We start from the raw sequence: 16,499 nt of genomic DNA, 5'->3' as shown, positions 1-16,499 counted from the left end.
GAAGGCTTTGCTGCTTAAAGGGGCTGTGCCCAGTTTTCTAAGCAATGGCTCTGGCAACACTGCAGGATTTTTACTAAGCCTGGCAGGTCGCCTAAATGAAATTGGGGTTTTCCTTTGGGCCTAATACTGTACCCCCTAACTTTGGTGCTTTTGCATAAAATCCAGCCTGAAGAGGAGTTCGAAGAACTTGGATGCTTGCTCACCAATTTTATTTTTTTGTTTGATCCTAGTAAACAAGAAAATAGTATCCCAGCTTGCTGATTATTGTTTAGTGACAACACGAAACTGTGTGGGACGTTGCTCAGTGTATGAGAAGATGCATTGGTTTGTGGTGGTCACGTTATGGCTTGCCTAGGATGGCAAAAACCTTTGGCTCAACTCTGCCTTTAACCACAGGAGAAATGCCAGGGGATTTCCCCTGAGCGAGCCTGGAGGGGAAACTGGGGAGGGAGTGAAGAGAACAACTCCTGCTGTCTCACTGGTGCTTGATTTGTCTCTGCTTGTCCCAGCAAGACTTCAGGAAGATGCACCAGGCCAGAAGCCGCATGCTTCAGCCTTGTTCTATTGGTTCACTAAATTTGGGTAATGTTGCTTCTTCACCCACCCCTTAGGTAAATCTGCTGAGGAAGATGAGGCTCTCTGGAGTTGCCACACAAGGGGCACGCCGTGCGGGCCGGGCAGAGTACGTCCGGGCCTACAAAATGGCCTACAGCCTGGACGGACGCGAGTTTGTGTTCTACAAAGATGACGAGCAAGATCAGGATAAGGTAGGCAAAGGTTGTGCGTGTGTGATGGGACAAGTGCAATAGAGGCCATAAAGGAAATGAAGAACAGGCTAGAGCAGGGATGCACAGCTTTGGCCATCCTGCAGATGTTGGAATACAACTCCCATAATGCCTGGCTATTGGCCACTGTGGCTGGGGATGATGGGAGTTGTAGTCCCCAAACAGCTGCAACACTTTTTTAAAAAATTGCCTTTCCCAGTACTTTTGAGAAGAGCTGCAACACGAAATCTACCATATTTACCCGAATACAAGATGACTCTGAATTTAAGATGGGCCCCTTAAAAATAGTGGTTAAATACAGGGTATACCCTTATTTACCCCAAAGGAAGAGCACACTGAATTTAAGATGACTCCCTGATTTCTAATATCAAAGAACTTGGGGAAAAAACCCTAGAGGTCATTCACACAATCTAAAACTGTGTTCTACCCGGGTTTGGGAGCGGTGTGTGCTCCCAATTATCGGTTGTGTGGAAGCAACGTAGGAGGAAAAGCTGGGTAGAAGTGACTGTGTGGAAGCAAGGCAGGAGGAAAACTCCTCCAAATAAATGAATGAATATTCCTCTTGGCTAAGCAGGGTCTGCCTTGGTTTGCATTTGGATGGATGACCCCATGTGAGTGCTGTAAGATATCTATCTATCTATCTATCTATCTATCTATCTATCTATCTATCTATCTATCTATTATATTTTTACACCGCCCAAAACTTACGTCTCTGGGCAGTTTACAACAAGATTAAAAGTAAGACATTAATTAAAAGCAAAAACAAAAAATATTCTCCTTAGGGGATGTAGCTTAGTGGAAGGACATCTGCTTTGCAGGCAGAAGGTGCTAGGTTCACTCCCTGGCAGCATCTCCAGGTAGGGCTGGCGGGGAGAGACTCCTGCCTGAAACCTGGGAGAGCTGCTGTCAGTCATTACAGACAATACTGCGCTGGATGGATGGTTTGACTCAGTATAAGTCGCTTCCTGTGTTTGTAACCCCATGTGGACCAGCTTGGGTTTTGTGATGGAAGAAAGCTAAATCAGATAGACCAGATGTGGTCCTACACTCATCGTTTGAGCTTGCTTTAGGCTAGGGATCCTCGAACCTTGGGTCCCCAGATGTTGTTGGACTTCAACCCCCATCATCCCCCTCCACAATGGCAAAATGGGATGTTGGGAGTTGTAGTCAAACTTCTGGGGCTCAACGTTGAGAAGCTCTACGTCACCTACTGAGTTCTAGCAGAGGCTAGGTCTGAACCAGGGACTCCTTCATTCACACCTCAGCCTTCTCCCTTTTCCCTACCTGCAAGCCAGAGACTTTAGGTCCGCTCACGCACAAATACTGATCATATTTTGAATTCCTTTGCTCTGATGGGTGGGTGCCTGCTTGTGGTTTCCAGGTGTAGAGGAGGCTGTCAGCATCTTTGGTAGTCCAGGAGTTCTTTGAGTTTTTTGCAAGCGCTGACTAGCCGGGTAATCAGAAGCACATTACATAGCTGTCATTCCTCGTCCTTCCCGCTGCCGCCGTTTTCTCTCGTGCTTCTCTGGAGGCCGACCCCAAACACATGTGAGTTGAGTTAGCTTCCATGAAGAAGGGGAGGCCTTGGGCGTCCGGTGGCAAGTTGCTGCATACGCAGGCGGAATGAAAAGTGGGTTAAAACTCTTCAGAGACTGTTTGTAGCAAGTGTCCTTGTGGGTAATTGGCTTTAGTTGTTTGCTGAAGGAACAGGATTGGAAGGGGCCATTAGCGGAATGTTGTAGGCAGAGAGATGTGCTTCTAGCATGCAGATATATACAGGCCCCTTTCTACACCAGTGTGGTGTAGTGGTTAGAGCGTTGGACTAGGACTGGGGAGACCTGAGTTCAAATCCCAACTCGGCCATGAAACTCTCTGGGCCTCTCTCAGCCCTATCTTGGAGATGCTGCCAGGGAGGGAACTGGGAACCTTCTGCTCTTCCCAGAGCGGCCCCATCTTCCCTAAGGGGAATGTCTTACAGAGCTCACATGTAGTCTCCCATTCAACTGCAAACCAGGGCAGACCTTGCTTAGCAAAGGCAACAATGCATGCTTGCTACCATAAGGCCAGCTCTCCTCTCGCAACTGTTTATGAGCCCTCCAAGAACAGGCGCCCTAGGCAACCCCCTAGATCTGCCTAGTGGATGGGCCAACCCCACATATGGAACCTTTTAATAAAGTGAATGGCAGAGCGGGGTGGAAGAAAGCAACGACATGAAGGTCTTTCCTGTCTTTGCTCTGCAGGTGCAAGGGGTCAGAAATTTTGAAATTTTCTTTTTTAAAAAACGGAAGCCGGGATGATCTGGTTGCACGTCCGGAGTTAAGTGAGCTTGATGCTGTCTCCTTTGATCGGCAGCAGCTCTTCAGTCTAGGTCTTTCCTATTCCTCCTCTGAGAAATCCTTCAAACGGAGCTGCCTGGGGTTGAACCTGGTACCTTCTGCAGCATAACTTGCATACTTTCCCACTAAGCTGTGACCTCCCAGCACTCAACAGTAGCTTCTGTGCATAGGGGAAGGGCTAAGGGTCACTCCAGGCTTGACAGACCCATCATTCACTTCTCTGCTGCACTCACGCATAAAGTGGAATGATGGGTCTTATTTTGCAGTAAAAGGAGCAGGCAGCAGAGCTCAGTCCAGTCACCTTCTAGGTCTTAGTGAAAGGTATTGTGATGGGTGTTGAAGTCCATCAACATCCAGGACCCAAAGCTGGGAAGAGCGACTTGCATCTGGCAGCCTAATTTTTGTGTTGCCCATCATAACAGCTCCTGTTTGGGAGGTTAGGTGGGTGGTAACCGAAGAGACGTCTCTGGTTATGCAGCCCCATCTTTTGAATGGCTTCACCAGGAAAACCCTAGCACCGAATCAGAGACCTTTTGTTCTTGCAGGCAAAGACTCACCCAGTCTTTTAAAATATGGTTTGATCTGGTTTAACTCTCCTTTTAATGGCTCTGCCGCTTTTAATGGCTGTCTGTTTTATTTCTTAACTGTCGACACGTGTTTGACTTTGTTGTTAACTGGTGCCATCCATCCTGGGTGTGGAAGAACTGAAAGGTGGGGTACAAATGATTGAAGTCAATAATAAAGGGACAGGCCATCCTAAAAGTCTAGGAGTGGGGAAAGCAGCGGGGGCAGCTGATCTGGAAGAGGGGCAAAAAAGAGGGGGCAGAAGGGGGCCGAGGGGCAAAATGTCCCCCGACAAGCCAAAACAAAAAAAAAAGCCATTCATTGCATTTGTATCCATATCCATGTCCCACTGCAGGTATGTACTGGTCTTTAAGAATTTTGAACAGCTATTAACCTGATAATGCTACCTTAGATATTCACCTGCATTATAGCATAGTAGGGTATGAATTTTCCTCATCAGTCCTAAATGCAAGCAACATCCTGTTATTTAAAAATTATCTGTTTTTAAAATTTGGGGGGGTGGGCAGAGAAAAATTCAGGGGGGCAGGCCCACCCTAGCTCCCCCTGCTATGGGTCTGAGGCCAGGGCAGGGCTGTGAAGCAATGTGCCCAAGTCTTCTTCACTCCGGATCCTTCTGCCTTGTCCTTTTCCAGGTTTTCTCAGGCAACATGGATAACTACGGTGCCGTCTCCAACCTCTTCAGCCCCCCAATCACAGCCCAGTACATCCGCATCTACCCTGTGGTTTGCCGTCGAGCCTGCACCATGCGCTTGGAGCTGATTGGCTGCGAGATGAATGGTAAATTCTTCTCATTGGTCTGGCCATGCTGGGTGGTGGTTTACATTCTTTCTTCTGTGGCTAATCAGAGGACAGCGTTCAGGGAACTTACTTTCAGCCGCTCTCCGTACGGGAATCCTATTCTTTAATGGAGATCAGACAAATAACGGGGAAAAAACCAAAATGCTAGCATAGAGCCGCTCTTGTATGTGGGGATTCGGTATGGCTGAAGCTGTTGCCCTTGCTGACTTCTGGTTTTCAAATCTGTTGTCACTCACCATGGGAATTAGGCCAGCGGGGCAGGATTAAGTCCTGGACTAAATCCCATGGAGGGTTATGGCCAGAGCTGTGAGTATTTGTGCTTTACACTAACACAACTAAAGGTCGTCCAGATTCTGTGCCCTATATAACACATGCAAATGGAATATATTCTCATGATTTTTCTTCTCTTAATTCTGCAATTTCTACCTTCCTGTTTATTTAAAATATTTCTTTCCCGTCCCTCCAGTACAATAGTGCTCAGGGCGACTCACACAAGAAAACTTATAAACAATACACACTAATACAACTCCAGATTAAAATGAGACCCAATTTTGTAAGGCTGCAGTAAACTTTTGAAAAACTGGCCAAATTTCTGGGGGGAAGAGGATTCGGGTGCAAAATGGGGTAAAACCACCTCGCCTCTTACCTGTTTTCCACGGTGAAGGGCCACAATTTTCAGGTTTGGGGAAACTCACTGGCATGCCGGCTGCTTTTGGTTGGTGGCCGCCATTTCCCCCTCTCAGAATGCCCCAGAACAACACTGCAGTGAAATAGCTTCATCCCAAGGGGCATTTGGCGGGGGTGCGGGGAGCAAAATGGCAGCCACTCATCATGCACACCATCCTGGGGCATTCTGGGAAATATGGTGGCTGCCAGGTAGGATGAGTGCCAGTAAGTTTTGGCTCCATTCTATATGCCATGGTGGGGCAGCTGTGTGGATCATAGATTCACCACTCCAGACCACTAAGAAGCTAAGAAAAAGCGACAAGCAGTCCACACCTCCGGTACCAAACTGACATTTCAGTAACAAGGCCATGAAGCAGATGGGGAAGTGGCCCGACCCCATTTCTCCTCTATGCCTGCCAGTTCTCTGTTGGTTGCCACTCAAAATGGTCAGGTTGCTTCTGGAACTGTCAGACTGAATTGGGATTGGGTTCCTTTGGAGAGGACTCCTCTTAGCTTCTCTAGTGACAGTAGAATCTTAATTATTGCCTTTGGCTAGGAGGTCACCAGGGGCCATATTTTTCCTGCCCAGCCACTTCCTCTTTGCCTGCTTCATTAACCACAGCGACACCCTCTGGTGGGGCTAGGAATTGCAATGTTTCTCACCGTGTCTTCTACAACTTCGGTTGCTACTAAAATGGCGAGCCCTGTTAATACGCGTGGCACTTCACCGAGCAATACAACAAAAAGACAGATCCCTGACAGTGTAGATTTGGAGAGAGAGTGATGGAACGATCTTGGGATGATTCCTTAGACAAGTTGGGCTTCATTTAATTCATGGCGACTTCCGTCCGCATGGGCAACTGGGTTCCCATAGGCGTTGACTGACCACAAGTCACATAAAGGGGTAACCAATTCTAGTCATCAGCATGGCCAACTGTGGATCCTGAAACACCCAACTGTGACAACTGTGATGGAAATGGCAAGCCCATCATCCAGTGACTTGTGAGTCTTTGCAGGCAGCATTGGGAATAGGGACTCCCAACCCGGCCTTTGTGTTTGGAATGGTGGTTTTCAAGCTGTGTGTTTAAAAATTCCTGGGGTTGTGTGTAAATTGTGTTGTCAACTCTTCCAAGAGATGTTTCCTCCCAATATTTTTCATTCCTGCCTACAACCCTGGAGAAGCCACTGCCAGTCTGTGTGGACAGTATTGAGCTACATGGACCAGTGGCCTGACTCAGTATATGGCAGCGTCTCTAGGGTTGCTTTCCAGAGTCACCTGGAGATTGATGCCAGTTCCTTGAGTTTCCAGAGGCGCATCCACACATTATGTTCAACACTCATACATTGAGTGTACAGTGTACACAGATACAGATCTGTACACAGGTATAGTCATTTACATGTCATACTGAATGCAGGTAGACTTCCTATCTGTACCATGCATTTGAACCCAGGTACAGTCATTCACACAAACACATGCACCAGTTGTACATTGTACAGCATAAAGTCTCAATCTGGCCAATCCTGGAGGTTCACACAACCTTTCATGGAGAGCTGCAGGAAATCAAAGCCTGGCACTGATCTAGGCAGAGATCTGATCTTGCAGTAGCAAACATGGATTGTCCCCTTCTCTAAGCAGGGTCCACCCTGGTTTGCATTTGAATGGGAGACTACATGTGAGCACTGGAAGTTATTCCCCTTAGGGGATGGGGCTGCTCTGGGAAGAGCAGAAGCTTCCAAGTTCCCTCCCTGGCATCTCCAAGATAGGGCTGGGAGAGACTCCTGCTTGCAACCTTGGAGAAACCACTGCCAGTCTGGGTAGACATTGCTGAGCTTTGCTGGAATGGGCCAATTTAGTTTCCCACAGGGGCCCACCAGCTGCCCCGGGAAGCCCACAACCAAGAGATCAAGGCATACCCCCTCTCCTGCCATTGCTCCCTCGAAGCTGGCATTCAGGCATCCTGCCTCGGAACCTGAAAGTAGCCTATAGCCATCAAGACTAGTAGCCATCAATAGACCTGTCATCCATGAATTGGCCTCATCTGCTTTTAAACCCATCCAAGCTGGTGGCCACGACCACGTCCTGTGGCAGGGAGTTCCACACAACTCTCTGCTCCTGGGATCCGTCTTTTCCTGCGGCTGTGACCGTTGCTGTCGAGCAGTCAATGGGGACAAGGCTTCCTGGAGGCGGACAGCTTGAAAACCACTGTTTCTGGGGACTTTGGGCTATGTCTGTTTGTCGCTGTTGTTGTTGTGTGGGCCTCTTGCTTCTGGACTCTTCCCTTTCACTGTGTCTATAAACCGTTGTGTTACAGTGTATTTCAACATGGCAGGTTGCTCGGACCCACTGGGCATGAAATCCCACCTCATCTCTGACCAGCAGATCACGGCCTCCAGCGTGTACAAGACGTGGGGCATTGATGCGTTCACGTGGCACCCACATTATGCCCGTCTGGACAAGATAGGCAAGAGTAACGCCTGGGCTGCCCTCACTAATGACCGGGACGAGTGGCTTCAGGTGCGTCTTGGCTGATGGAATGTCTCTCTTCTTGGGGAGGAGAGCTGGTCTTGTGGTAGGGAGCGTGAATTGTCCCCTTTGCTAAGCAGAGCCCACCTTGGGTTGCATTGCCCACCCCCAATTTCTCCAGTGAGGAAACATCACTAAATAAATTTTGCAAACTGTTGGAAAGATGTGCAAGCTGGTTGTAAATTTTGCATGCTTTTTTCTGGGCCCCATGAAGAAGATGTAGTTCATCATCTGGCCATACCAAAAGCATCATTGAATTTGTGCTTTTTCGGTTATCGAACTGGGTTAGCCAGACTTGACACATCTAGGATATTTGGGTCAAGGGGTCACCCATATGCAGAAGGGATGAATGGGAACATAGCTGCCTTCTACCGAGTCAGACCATTGGTCCATCTAGCTCAGTATTGTTTACACAGACTGGCAGCGGCTTCTCCAAGGTTGCAGGCCTGAATCTCTCTCAGCCCTATCTGGAGATGCTGCCAAGGAGGGAAGTTGGGACTTTCTGCATGCAAGCAGGCAGGTGCTCTTCTAGGAGTGGTCCCATCCCCGAAGGGGAGTATCTTACAGTCTGTGTTCCCTGTAACAGGGATTCCCAGATGTTGTTGACTACAACTCCCATCATCCCCATCTGTAATGGCCTTTGGGTATGATGGGAGTTGTAGTCAACATCTGGGAATCCCTGTTGCAGGGAACACTGCTTACAATGCTCACATGTAGTCTCCCATTCAAATGCAAACCAGGGCAGGCCCTGCTTAGCACAGGGGACAATTCCTGCTGGCTGCCACAAGACCAGCTCTGCTCCTAGCACCTCTAATTCTTCTTTTCCAAATAAAACCACTGCCTTCTGCAGATCGACCTTGGGAGGGAGAAGAAAGTGACTGGAATCATCACACAAGGAGCTCGTGACTTTGGACATATCCAGTATGTGGCAGCCTACAAAATAGCCCACAGTGATGATGGGAGGTCCTGGACCCTCTATAAGGACAGCCGGGCCAACAGCACCAAGGTAGATTGGAGCAGGCTGCTCTGGGGTGCTTCATTTCATACTCTGTTTCATCCTCTAGTCTAGACACTAAAACCATCCTGATACTCTGCTGAGGAATAATTCTGCCCATATATGATGCAAATTGACCAGATTTGCCTCATTTCTCTGGTGTTGTATAATGTTGCATTTATTTATTTGTTTGTTTGTTTATTTATTTATTATTTATGGGGTCCAATTTGTGGGACTACAAATCCCACCATCCAGAGGCCATTGTGGCTGTGGATGATGGGACTTGTAGTCCAACACCATCTGGGCACCCATGGTTGGGAATCCCTGATGAAAGGCATTTCTTGGGCACTCTTCAGCTGAAAGTATTTAGCACAGCTTAGAGAGTATAAACAATAAGACGTGTTGGATAATAAAACAAAGCAGCAGTTACATCCTTAAAAAAACCCCTCTATATCTTTATCTATTATTTTCTATATGCATCAAAGCCTAAACGCACAAAAACTATGCTTATCCCAACACAGACGTGATCCTTACTAAATGTGCCTAATAAAATACAAACCAAACATTTACTATTTCATCCAAAATCCATACAAAATTGGAAAAGGGGGAGTTTATCTTCAATAGTGGATAACGCTAACATTCTAAAATTAAAAAGAATTGAATCTGACTAAAAGGGAGATCCGTTTATGCACCTGGGCAAAGCAAAAGGTATTCCCCTGGCACTGAAGGAAAAATCAAGAGGGTACCAGGCTGACCTAAGATGAAGTGGTGGTGCCACACCTGATGAGACCCTGTCCAGCCAGAGGACCGGCGAGGCAGTCCCACAACCGATGAGACCCTGCCTTCCTCTGGATCAGGACTGCACAACCTCAGCCCTCCAGCTGTTGTTAGACTGCAACTCCCATCATCCCCAGCCACAGTGGATGATGGGAGGAGGGCCGAAGCTGTGCAGCCCTGATGTAGCTGGTGAAGGGATGGAGCAGGGCCTCCGAGGACATTCTTAATATCCTGGGATGTTCATGTGCAAGGACATGGTCTTCTAATTGTGCCGTTTGCCTCCTCTGCCTGCACAGATTTTCCAAGGTAACTACGACAACAACTCACACAAGAAGAATGTCTTCGATGCGCCCTTCTACGCCCGGTTTGTGCGCATCCTGCCCGAGTCCTGGCACAACCGTATCACGTTGCGGGTGGAGCTTCTGGGCTGCGACGAATAGCCTCCTGTTAACAAGAGAACTGTAGTGTGGAGACCCAGACGTCCACCAACCTGTCCTTATTCTTTCCCCGGATCCACACGGTCGCTGTTGCGACATCCTCGCTCTGTCACTTACCCCAGTGCCATTTTCTATGAATTCCCTGCCCTGTGGGCATGAGGGGCATTTGGAGCATCAAGTTGCCCAATTTTTTTTTTTTAAAAAATGGAGCCAGCCGCTCTCTGAAATAAGGGCTTTTCACCTCCCACTCTTCCACCTTCACTTTCCAAAAATATGCGGTTACCCTGGTTCCGTCACGGATGGCTACCGCATCTGCACTACCATTCCTACGGGTCCCTAGCACTGCACTTTAAGCGCCACCCTGAGCGCCGGAAGCAATGGCTTTCATCGGCCCTGCTCATTGCATCAGGGGAGATTCCCCAAGCAGCATGACCACGCTACAGACCTAAGCTGGTTTTTACAGCCAGACCCTCCCACCAGGGAACAGGCGGTCTGCGGACAAATCTAGGACATTGGCGGTTTCACATGTAACACAGAAAAGTAAGTAGAAGAAAACTGCCAGTTTATTGTGGGCACATGTATCACCTTTTCTGTGTCATGTGAATCCACCAGAAGTGGAGAATGCCTTCTGCAACCCAAAGTTCTCTGTCCAACTTTGATTCTTTGTTAATGGGCAGTTCACACGATCATGATTGGATTCGGAGAAATCCTACCCTAATTCAAGAGCTGGGCGAGCTCCCATTTGCTGATTGTGAATTAAAACCAAGGTTGGAGACACCATCTGTGATCACCTGCTAAGCAGCAGCTGGATTGGAAGGCTCCCTTCTCAATGTAGGGATGTGCGAATTGATTCGGATTTGAATCGATGTGACTCAAATCTGGCTGATTTGAACTATTCGAATTTGAATTGCATCACCCCTAAGAAGAGTAATTCTATTTGAATTTGAATGGAATCAGCCAGATTTGAGTTCGAATTGATCTGAATCAACTTGATTACAGTTTAGGGACATTTTGGCACCTTTAAAAAACCATTCAGGTGCCCTGATTGGAAGTATCAAAAAAAGGTTGAATCGGATCGACCAGTTTTGATTTGAATTTGAATCAAATCTGAAAATTTGATTCGAGCACATCCCTATCTGAGTGAGCTAGGAGGAAAAGCCCTCTGACTCCGCTGCTGCTTAGTAGATGACCACAGATGAAGCCTCCGACCTTGCTTTTAACGGACAGGTGATCAACAAATAGGAGTGCCCACAGCTCCTGAATTAGGGTAGGAGGCTTCTTCTACCCTAACTATGATTGTGTGAACTGCCCTTACAGGTGTTGGGCAAATGGGTGGCGGAGAGAACTATTCTCTCATTGGCTCCCTCAACATGGAAAAGATAACGGGAGCATGGGAAATAATGGGAGCACGTGCCCATCGGAAACCAAGGGTTCCCTTCTACTTATTTGCCATCATTATGTGTGAAGCCAACCACTGTCTTCTAGTCCTTTGGTCCATCTAGCTCAGTATTGTCTACACTGAATGGCAATGGTTCTCCAGGGTTGTTTTCATAAGAACAGCCTTGCTGGATCAGGCCCAAGGCCCATCTCTTTCACACAGTGGCCCACCAGATGCCTCTGGGAAGCCACAGGCAGATAGGTCTCTTCCAACTCTCTCAGGAGATACCAAGAGTTGAACCTGGGGCCTTTTGCATGCAAAGCAGATGCTCTTCCACTAAGCTACAGCTGCTCCCTTAAAATGTAACCTGTGAAGCTGCCATCTACTGAGTCAGCCCATTGGTCCATCTAGCTCAGTGCTGTCTACACAGACTGGTAGGGTTTCCAGAGGGGTCTCTTATTTTACCCAGAGATGCAAAGACTTACAACTAGGACCTTCTGCATGCAAATCATGTGCTCTATCACTGAGCTATGGTCCTAGCAGCATTTTGAGGAGCTTAACAGTATTTAACGGAAAATTCTTAAGCATCTTCATGAAACCACAACTCCCAGGATTCTCTGAAAGAAGCCCTAATAATTAAACTAGGTAAAACAGATACAAGTTTGTAGTCTAGATATGGCCTTGTTCATAGCCATTTTTTGGGGAAGCAGAATCAAAATTCTGCACCAAGAGCAACCGAATTCTGCAACCATAAGTTTTGCAGATTTACATTATCTCTCATAATTTATTTTGCTTGCAAAGTCACGGAGTCAGGATGCTGTTCAGGGCCCCAGATCCTACCCCCCATTTTCCCCTTCCTGAAATTTTATCACTTGCCTCTTCTGGCTCCTGAGGTCCAGCAAGCCATTGCCCACACACTTTCAAACTTGTCAACAGAACCATAAGGGCTAGAAACTTGAAAGCTGCATTCTTTGCCCAGCATCACCTCCTCTTCTCTTCCTGTCCTTGTGTGGCTCTACGCACGTGATTCCATCTCCCCCTACTCTCTGGATAAGATTTCTCAGTATGCCAAATAGTGGAGATTGAGTGCTGGCTGGGTGAGCCTGCATTTCTTCAATCCTTTCTATAACTCAGTGTTTCCCCCTAGACGAATTGTTTTTTGGACTGTGTGAAGATTCGGCCAAAGCTGAATACTCTGCACAGTCTCCCCGGCACCTGGTGGAGATGGCCATTAGGAACATAGGAAGCTGCCACAAACCGAGTCAGACCCTTGATCCATCTAGCTCAGTATTGTCTTCACAGACTGGCAGTGGCTTCTCCAAGGTTGCAGGCAGGAGTCTCTCCCAGCCCTATCTGGAGATGTCAGAAAAGGAACTTGGAACCTTCTGCTTGGAAGCTTGCAGCTGCTCTTCCAAGAGGAGCCCTGTCCCCTAGAATATCTTACCGCACTCACAAGTAGTCTCCCTTTCAAATACAAACCAGGGAAGACCCTGCTTAGCAAAAGGGGAAATGCATGCTTGCTATTCTCACCGTGCAGTGCTGTACTTTGCTCAGAGCTGAGGTCTCCTTTTGGGGAAATGGAGCCCTGGCGCCATCTTGGAAGGGGTGCGTGGAGTGCTGGAAAGAGTAGCCCTTCCCAGCGCTTTCCCCACAGAGCTCTTAAGATTGGGCTCCATCCCTCCTAAGGTCCCACCCAGCACTGAGAGTCAGCACAGTGGAAAATGGCTCTCACATTGAAGATTTTTTTTTTTTTGCCCAAGTGGCCAGGCTTGCAAAACTGAAGGTCACTATAGCTCCTTTGGGAGCAGTCCAGATTCTCCCATCGGAAAGCCACGCGTTTACCCATAGTCCTTTGCAGCTCTTCCTGGGAGGCTGGGAACGGTTTCCCTCAAGCACCCCTCCTCGTCCGGCCGATCGTGTGTGGTACAGCGGCGTGAAGAAGCAGGACTTTGTGAAACCCCCCCTCCAATGGGAAGAAAGGGCGGCGTTTCAATAAATAAATAAATAAATGTGGAATATCCCTTTTGGAAGGGTTGCGTGGTTATGTGTGTGGCATAGCTGTCAGCCAGAGGAGCCCAACCAGAGGGGCTTCAGCAGGGGCCGTGTCTGAGACATGGAAGCAATTAGCCCAGGCCACAAAAATCAAAAGCCCTGGCCAATCCCGACAGCGGTGACTGTGACCCCCCAGTAGGATGCAGTGTTCCATCAAGATCCACAGTATTAAAACAACTGAATCGCTCTGCTTGCTGGATGTGTCTCTTTCAACGCGTTTTGTGCTGAACAGAACCCGTGGAGGAGACACCAAGAGGGTGTGCTGGGAAGCATGACCAAGGATCGACACATGTAGGCGTTGCTCACTTGCCAGACATGGTTTGTGGTGGCAGCCAATCCCTCTCTCTTCCTTTGGACCGTTTTCGGGCTTAGAAGAGGAGCAGAGCTGCTGTCCTTGGCGCTGGGGGATGGAGATGGGTCAGGAGCAGGGGGAGCCCCCTCCTCAGGAAGGAGTCCTGCTGTGTCTGACCTTCTCAAAAATGGCAGTGGGGAGGAGACCTCTGGGGAGGATATCTGTGGGGTGCTGGCTGTCCTGCTTGCCGGAGGGCTGGGGGCATTTGCCACTAGTGAGCTGGCAAGTGGATTTGTAGGTGCCTGAAAATGGCAACCTAACCATATGGTTAGGAACCTAGGAAACTGCCATATACTGAGTCAGGCCATTGGTCTATCTAGCTCAGGATTGTCTACACAGACTGGCAGCGGCTTCTCCAAGGCTGCAGGCAGGAATCTCTCTCAGCCCTATCTTGGAGATGCTGCCAGGGAGGGAACTGGGAACCTCGATGCTCTTCCCAGAGCGGCTCCATCCCCTGAGGGGAATCTCTTGCTCACACTTGTCTCCCATTCAAATCTGAACCAGGGTGGCTCCTGCTTAGCAAAGGGGACAAGTCATGCTTGCTACCACAAGGCCAGCTCTCCTCTCTCCTAGCAAGACCCCATGAAACTGCTCTCCAGCAAGGGACCCTGTTTATGAATTGACAAAAGGGACTTCAATGAGACAGACAGACATCCTTTATTACAGTCACTGACCAAAAATAGTATAAGCCTGCAGTAGCGATGCTTGCTTCTAAAGTTTGGCCCTGGGGATTCTTTGGAGTGTGAACCTCCCCGGTTCATGGCTTCTGCACTCAGCTTCTGCCCAGAGATGGAAACTTGGGGTGGTCTACAAATTTGACGAATGAATACATAACGTGTGAGCCAAGCACAACCCTCTCCAAAGATCAGACTTGACCTGTAATTAGCTCGGCCCAAGCACAGCCCTTCCTGCCTCCGTGGCCCCCACCGTTTCTTGCTGAAAGTAACCTGGTGATTATGGCAGGGCTCATTAGGCCTGGGAACAGTGCTGCAGCCCGTAGGGCATTAAGGCCCCGGGGAAATGCAGTTGCATAGAGCAACTGGGATTCTACTCCAGTTCCCCGGGATTCTGCATTCTGGGGGTTTGTTGCTTTCGGCAAGCCAGGTTCCATGGGGAAGGGAAGGGGAGAGGAGGGAACCTCATAGGAGCATAGGGAGCTGCCTTTTACTGAGTCAGACCCTTGGTCCATCTAGCGAAGTATTGTCTACAATACTTCGCTAGAAGCTAAGCCGTTTCAGATTTTACACTGTGCTCAGACACCGAGCAGGGACCTTGCGTGATTTCTGCAGCGCCACCTGCTGGCCAGCTCTTGTTATCCGTGAAGAACCCACCCATTTCCCCTTTCCCCAGAAAAGTAGTAATGGAAAGGGGCTGGTTATTCTCAGAAAGCAAGAGCTGGCTGTTAGGTGGCATTGCAAAAAAGCATGAAAAGTCCCTGCTTGGCATTTGACCACAGCATGAGATTCTGCTGGGGTTGAGGATGGAAGTTGTAGGAGTGTGTGGAGGGTGAGTCAGGTTTTGCTTAGAACTCACGTGCAAACTTCTCACAGTTTATGATGCTCTATAAATGGCCAAATGCAAACCATTTTCCTAGCTGGATATAGTCAGAAATAATGGAACATAGATTTGGGGGGGGGGGGGCGGGGGCGAGAACAGCTCCAGAATGTATAGACTCTCATCAAGCTTTGACTAACTTCATGCCAAGGAACAGAGGCATGCAAACAGGATTGGGATTGGGTGGTGGCCAGCACTGTTGTAACAACTACAAGCCAGGGTATCTGAGCAAAGAGGCACCTTTTAAAAGTGGTGGTTCTCTTATACTTAGCAGGGGGAGAGCAACTGGCCCTATCTGTCCCCAGCACAGCATCCCTCCAGTGGCTGTTGCTGATGTCTACCTCATGTTTCTTTTCTTTCCTTTCTTTTTTTAATATTGTGAGCCTTTTGGGGGCAGGGGACAATCTCTTTCTTTCTTTCTTTCTTTCTTTCTTTCTTTCTTTCTTTCTTTCTTTCTTTCTTTCATTTATCAATGCAAACTGCTTGGGGCATTTTTGTGGGAAAGTAGTATATAAATATTCATTGTAGTCATCGTAGAGTGGGATAGCAGGCACCTACTGGTGAGAATCAGTGGGGCTCAAGGGGGTGAACGTGTGTGCTGCAGTCCTGAAGGAAGACCTTGTCACCCGCGAAGCAAACAGCCTAAGGGCCCATTGGCGACCCTAATATTCCATTGGCAACCCTGATATTCTTGCTAATATTGCAGAGACCTGTATTGGCACAAACCAGTGACGTCTCCGACCCACACAAGGCCCATCTGTGTTTGATCAAAACAATCCCACTTTCTCCAGCATGAAGGAAACAGATAACCTTTTTCGGAGGGGGCGGGGGGATCTAAAGGCATCTGGCCAGCCTGTTTATATTATCCTTCACACTTCCTCCTCCTGCCGAGCTTTCTTTGTGGGTCTGCTTTCCGTCCTAATGTCTTTACACATCCCCAGTCTTGAGTGTCAGTTACATTCCCCACTCGCTGGCCTCCACAGCCACTGTCTTGTCTTAGACCTTCTTTATTAGAACTGTTTTCTTATCCAGTGCGGGAGATCTGTGCTACTGTTGCACTCATGGGCACCAGGCTGTATGCAGTTCACAAAATCCTCCCTAGCAGAAGCTAACATGCCCGATCCTGCTTGATTGCAGGGCTGGAGAAGGCAGGGTGCACCCCAGATTGGCAATGCAGGACAATGAACTACTACTACTACTACTACTACTACTACTACTACTACTACTACTGTGAATATTTATATACTGCTCTTCAACAAAG

General features: G+C 48.4%; 1 protein-coding gene across 2 annotated transcripts in view; it reads left to right on the top strand.

Moving 5' to 3' along the window:
• MFGE8 (milk fat globule EGF and factor V/VIII domain containing) overlaps window positions 1-13,305 on the top strand; it is a 31,576-nt gene extending 18,271 nt beyond the window's left edge. Inside the window, exons 6-10 of one of the 2 annotated variants that reach the window (XM_053272766.1) lie at window positions 612-767; window positions 4,339-4,483; window positions 7,501-7,685; window positions 8,545-8,700; window positions 9,762-13,305. In XM_053272766.1, the coding sequence (XP_053128741.1) occupies window positions 612-767; window positions 4,339-4,483; window positions 7,501-7,685; window positions 8,545-8,700; window positions 9,762-9,905 (786 nt within the window). In that variant the 3' untranslated portion in view covers window positions 9,906-13,305. Of the gene's footprint in view, window positions 1-611; window positions 768-4,338; window positions 4,484-7,482; window positions 7,686-8,544; window positions 8,701-9,761 lie in introns of both variants that reach the window. The other variant, XM_053272765.1, reaches the window with a different exon arrangement.
• The last annotated feature ends 3,194 nt before the right edge of the window (window positions 13,306-16,499 follow it).

The sequence above is a fragment of the Hemicordylus capensis genome, chromosome 10 (genome assembly GCF_027244095.1).
Source record: "Hemicordylus capensis ecotype Gifberg chromosome 10, rHemCap1.1.pri, whole genome shotgun sequence".
In the NCBI taxonomy this organism is placed as follows: Eukaryota; Metazoa; Chordata; class Lepidosauria; order Squamata; family Cordylidae; genus Hemicordylus; species Hemicordylus capensis.
The sequence above is the reverse complement of the archived record's forward strand: the minus strand, read 5'-3'. Positions and strand labels throughout refer to the sequence as shown.